We start from the raw sequence: 6,000 nt of genomic DNA on the forward strand, positions 1-6,000 counted from the left end.
TCACAAAGGAAAATTGAGAGGTCATAGCAAAAATCCAATGTCATGCAGAAATGTTCCCAAAACTTTTAGGCTCACCTAAAAGATGGCTGCCTACAGAGTTTGTGTCACAGCTATCCAAATTTACCAGAAGTAGCCCTTTACTCTATTACTTAGATGCAAATGTTCTACCTCTAAAGCTCTCTACTGCCAAGGCTAAAGGCATCCAACTATTTAGCTGAAGGAAATGCTCTCTCTCCACGTGAAATGCCATAAATATCACACAAAGAGACACAACTGCATCTAAGTACATCCTTTTACTTTCTTAGAGGTAATCATAATATGTGCCAGACTATGCACAAGTTTTGTGATTCAAGAAGATTTGAAAAAATGTGTTAAATTATATTATTAATCAAAAGGGGGAAAAATGGAAAGAGTACTGGAACTAATGTTAGTTACCGATAGGTGCCTTAAATCTCTTATTTAATCTGCACAATTTCTCAGTTTATCTTCACCCTGCAAAATAAAAAATGAAGAAGAGGGAGAGCCTCAGAGATAAACTCCCTGAGCAGGCTTAGTGAACTTCAAACCCAGTGGTGATTCTTAGGTCCATGGTCTTAATGTCACAACACACTACCTCCCAGAAAGGAAGAAAGTATAAACAGGTAGGCATAATGGGTACATTGCATTCATTTTGGGGTTTGATATTCAGAAGACGGGTTAGCTTCATCCATTCCTATTTTCATAGCCAGGATTTTAAAGTTCAGTTGCCTGGTGTCATTTCACAAGACTGAGATTAGTTTTGTAGTAATTACCATGTAGATGTAGAAAACAAGCAGTGGGCAAAAACAACTTAGCCTTAAGCCTGGGCTATGGAAACTAACTCCTGAAAGTAATCATTGTACACTTTTCCAATATTCCTCTCTCTTTTTGACAAGCTGGTTTGGTTTTTAAAATTTTTTTCCCCAAGAAAATTAGCCTATAATTATGGTTCAAATGTGGTCTTTGACTTTTTTATATTGTTATTAAAATTTTTAACTTTTGCATGACTAAGTTTCTGCTGAAAGATGGATTGTACTCATTTAATACTAAAATGTGTCATGATCATTTTCCCTTATTACTCATAATTTTCGGATTCTGTCATCCTTAATTTTAGTTTTGTGTTAAAGAACTTTAAAGTTAAATCATGAGTTTTAACTGCTCTCTGTTAAAAATTTTTTATTGGATTTTAGAAGGATTCTAAAACAGAATAGAGAAATGCTGTTGCACCCCAAAATAATGAAAAATAAGCAGACTGAATTCTTTCTGTATTAAGAGTTTCTATCTACTTAAATCATGGAAAATAGATCTGCTATATAATATTTATGGTGAGAATGTTAAAGAAATTGGCGTACGGCTCACTTTAGTATTTTTGTTTACTTTAAGCAAATTTAAGGAGATCTGGAGGATTATGTTTTCTCAAAGTGCTTTTTGTCTTGGTTGGCCGCTGAGCTGTGTCTCAATAGGAGTCAGACACCTCCATCTGGTGGCCCAGACATAAAATTTCCCAGCTATACTTTGTTCAAGATATTCTAATTTTGTATTGTTTCAAATTTCCTAGTTTTTAAAATTAATACATTAACCATATTGAAATTGTTTCCTCAAAATTTATATCTTATGCAAAAGTGAATAGTATTTAGAATAATCACTGGCTTTTGGGAAGCTAAGGATTGTCTCGTTTGTTCCTACACATTACTGCTAATCACAAATCCCAAATCCATTCTACAGCCAGTCGAAATAGAATGTTCCCCTATTTCTCTGAAGAGAAAAAAGAAGTATCTTTTAAGTTTTTTAATTTTTAAAAGTATTTCACAGTGATACATGCACATCTCTTTTCAAAATTCTATTTTATCAGCCTATGATTAAGTATTTATTAAGGAACAAGATCAAAAGCCTTATTTAAACCCAAGATATGTTACCCCTTTTGCTATCTCACAATTTACCAAATTAATTCTTTATAATAGAAATATTTTTCATTTTAGATTATTTTGGCCTGTTCTCTTCCTTAACAATTAGCATGGATGTTTATTCAACACAGATAAATTAAAGTTACATAATTGTTTTTCTAATATCTTTAGAATATTTGTGAAATCTGCAAATATATAATTTAAGTGTCATTGATTATTTAACTCAATTCATAATGGACTTTCTTTCCATCATTAAATATCTTCTCTCTCCATTCTACGCTCCAAAATCACAATTCTGTGCTAACCCCACCTCTGCCCCTAAACCATCTAATCTCTTCAAAATGATACCTGGGGATCTCATTTATTTATTTTTAAATGATAAGTTAATAAATGCTGTGTTTTAACAGAATCCTTTATTTATTTTGTTAAATCCAGCCATCTAACTGGAACCGGAATCCCGTCTTAATGTACATAGGATTGAAATTAGTGTTGAAGAGTTCATTGTCTTACAAGATTTCTGATTACATGTTGCATAGATAGTTTCTTAGTCTTGTTATATTGATATTTATGAAGATTTTTAATTTTTACTGGACATGTTTTGTATTTGATATGTCTTAGCATCATTTCATGTGATTTTGAGTGTGTATCAACTATGATTAATTCTCTATCACCCTATATCCTATATGAGAACATTACTGTCATGGTTAACTTATCCGGTTTTAAATGTCACATAGATTACATATTTGTACCTTGTCATATTTGTTTATTCATTGTTTTAATTCATGTGAAGCACTCTATAGCCATTGTCCATTGTCTAGTGAAACTCCCACTTTGGGGAAATGACAATAAAAACATTTACAATTAAAAAAAATTATTATTCAGAGTAACAATATAGCAATATAACCAAAACGGAAATGTCCCTTTTCTTTTCAGAGGCGAGCTGCTGATAATTTGAGAAGACATCACCAATATCAAGTAAGTTGCCTTTGTATTATATCTTGATATTTGCATTAAAATAAAATAAAGTCCCCCCTTCAGAACTGACTCAGGAGGGAAGTCATATTTATGCATTGAATATCAATACTGTGTTCTAAAATGCCCCAGGAAGTTATGAGGAACCTGGTGAAGCGCTACGTTGCTGCAATGATTAGAGATGCTAAAACTGAAGAAGGCCTGACGGAAGAGAACTTTAAGGTAACCATTTCCATCTTTATTACCATGAGAGGCAGATTCTGCAGAATGTGGAACTAGATACAGCACATTAAAAATCAGAGCTGGAAACTTAGCCACATGTTCCAGCAAGCCTATGCCTTATGATTTTTAAATTAAAACCTATTGAATTATAAAAACAAACAAACAAAAACAGCAAGTGGTGAAATTACTTTTCAAAATAAATTGCTTTCAAATATGCAGAGAAAATCGCAGTGCTTCATGGCATTCTGACTCGCTGATCCCAGCAACATAATACTGAATGAGCTTTAGTTTTTGAAATTTCAGCTAGATTTCTAAATCTGAAACATTTAGTAACCAACACACTAGCAACAGCACGAACCTTCTGTGTATTCTCCAACACTTTGGTAGCAGGGAGTTTAAGGTTTCAGTTTAATTGTAACTTACACACTTATAAACTTTTTCCTTGAGTTTTTTTTTTTTTAATTGTATAAGAGGAAATAGGTAGAATACATGATATACTATATGCTTAAATAATGTGTTTAAAATGATTATGGTATTTTGCATGAGCGTTTAGAGATTTGGGGAGAATGATTGAAGTCATTATGATTGTAAAGGCAAAACCAAACACATTTTCTTTAAAAATCTATAGGAGACCTTTCACAGAGAAAAGCAGCACATTTGAACAAGAGAATGAAGAAGATAGATAAATTGCAAAACTTACAGCACAAGTTGAAAACTGACTAGGAGCCAAGATGCTCTTTGCAGCCATAAAATTCAGATTAAAGTTAAATGGTTCATTTAAGAGATAGATTGGAGGCAGGAGGCCACCAAGAAGGCCATCGTCAGGTTAAGACTAGGAATTCATTTACCCAACAAAATCAGGGAAAGGATGAATCTCAGAAATGTTGTCTCACCTGAAGCAATTCATAGGATATAGAGGCTGACCCAGATGTTGGGGTAAGATCATCTTTATTGTGGTAAACAATTGAAAGTAACTGGCAACTCTTAGAGAGGTAAGCTCTACTTTAAGATATTCCTTTGGACATAAAAATGTGCCAATATTTAAAATCTTATAAACTGTATCCCTTAGAGAGTGAGGTGAATTGACAGAGTTGAATACTTAGAGAAAGTACTTGAAACTGTAGTCCCAGAGAAACCCAAAATACTCAACTATACTCTACTGGAAAAGATAACTCTTCCTGTTTCTTTTTACATTTACCTTACGAAATTTCCTTGTTACTCTAAAATTCCAATAGGGAAATTAGCAGACATCAAAGGAACACCAAGTGTCAGTGAGAGAACTGGGAATTCTAAGTAGAACCCCAGAAGAGTAGAATCCTAGTTCTTAAAAAGCAGTGAAAATATTTCTGGCCCATGCATGAAAAGAGAAAATGATATGCCCTACTGTTTATTAATTTAAGTCACCACCTAATTTGTCATTTTAAATTTCATTTAGGAACTCAAGCAAGACATTTCTAGTTTCCGCTTTGAAGTTCTGGGATTACTGAGAGGAAGCAAGCTTTCCACAATACAATCCGCCAACGCCACGAAGGAGTCCTCTAATTCAGCAGACTCGGATGAAAAGAGTGACAATGAAGGTACTGGCAAGGACAAGAAAAAGAATTTCAGCCTTTTTGACTTGACCACGCTCATTCATCCGAGATCGGCAGCCATTGCGGCCGAAAGACATAACATAAGCAACGGCTCCGCCCTGGTGGTGCAGGAGCCGCCACGGGAGAAGCAGAGAAAAGTGAATTTTGTGACCGATATCAAAAACTTCGGGTTGTTTCATAGACGATCAAAACAAAATGCTGCTGAGCAAAATGCAAACCAAATCTTCTCTGTTTCAGAAGAAGTGGCTCGTCAACAGGCCGCAGGACCCCTTGAGAGAAATATTCAACTGGAACCCCGAGGCTTAGCTTCCCGGGGCGACCTGAGCATTCCTGGTCTCAGTGAACAGTGTGTGTTAGTGGACCACAGGGAGAGGAACACGGACACACTGGGGTTACAGGCAGGCAAGAGAGCGTGCTCTTTCGAGTCCGAGAAGGTGGTGGTGGAGGACACCGTTCCTATAATACCAAAGGAGAAACATGCGAAGGAAGAGGACTCCAGCATAGACTATGATGTAAACCTCACAGACACAGTCACCCACGAAGATTACGTGACAACGAGATTGTGATACTTGAAGGAGGCAGCGTTTCCCATACACGTACATACTTTCCATTGTGCTCTGGGTGGGGGGGAAATGTTTAAAATCAAATTAGCAAAGGCTAACTTACACTGTATAGCGTTTCTCAACTGTGGCGTATTAACCTGTAACATGTTGAAATAAGGCAAAGGCAATCAAAAACCCTTCTGTTTTGTAGCCTGCTTTTGCTTTCACAATTTGTTTTACAATTGTTTTTGTTAACAAACGCACCTTGTATTCTTGTACTGTTGCAATAACCCACAGAAAATTTTTAGCTATCTTTTTCAATTAAAACCAATGCAATTCGTTTCATGTGGTAGTTGACTCCTATAATAGATATTTTTATAAGCAAAAAACAATGTAGCTGGAAATATTAGAGCTTTTCATATTTTTTAAGGTCTCTGGAAATGGCTGCTCACCAAGGACTGATCACCCAGTACTACAGTTTGACTTTAAAACACAAAATTACCAAATTATTTCTTAAGAACATGTAAATAATTATAGTACACGATGAAAGCAGGCAAGCCTTCTAATGGGGTCATGATCCAACCCTCTGTTAAGATGAAAGTCAGGTATACTTTGTAGACTTTTAGCTTGTCCCAGTGTTTCCTTTTAGTAAGTAAAAGAAATGTTTGTCTTAATAAATTATGATGATTAATGATTTTTAATGATATTTTGTCAGAAAAAATCTCGACTCTCCACTTTTTTTAAAAAAAT

The 6,000-nt window shown here is 35.0% G+C and overlaps 1 protein-coding gene across 1 annotated transcript in view; it reads left to right on the forward strand.

Moving 5' to 3' along the window:
- The window catches only part of TRPC4 (transient receptor potential cation channel subfamily C member 4), a 192,097-nt gene extending 186,823 nt beyond the window's left edge, over positions 1–5,274 (forward strand). Inside the window, exons 9-11 of the mRNA XM_069467313.1 lie at positions 2,856–2,897; positions 3,027–3,116; positions 4,552–5,274. Of these exons, the coding sequence (XP_069323414.1) occupies positions 2,856–2,897; positions 3,027–3,116; positions 4,552–5,274 (855 nt within the window). The remainder of the gene's footprint in view (positions 1–2,855; positions 2,898–3,026; positions 3,117–4,551) is intronic.
- Positions 5,275–6,000: the final 726 nt, after the last annotated feature.

This window comes from Eulemur rufifrons, chromosome 4, assembly GCF_041146395.1.
Source record: "Eulemur rufifrons isolate Redbay chromosome 4, OSU_ERuf_1, whole genome shotgun sequence".
Classification (NCBI taxonomy): domain Eukaryota; kingdom Metazoa; phylum Chordata; class Mammalia; order Primates; family Lemuridae; genus Eulemur; species Eulemur rufifrons.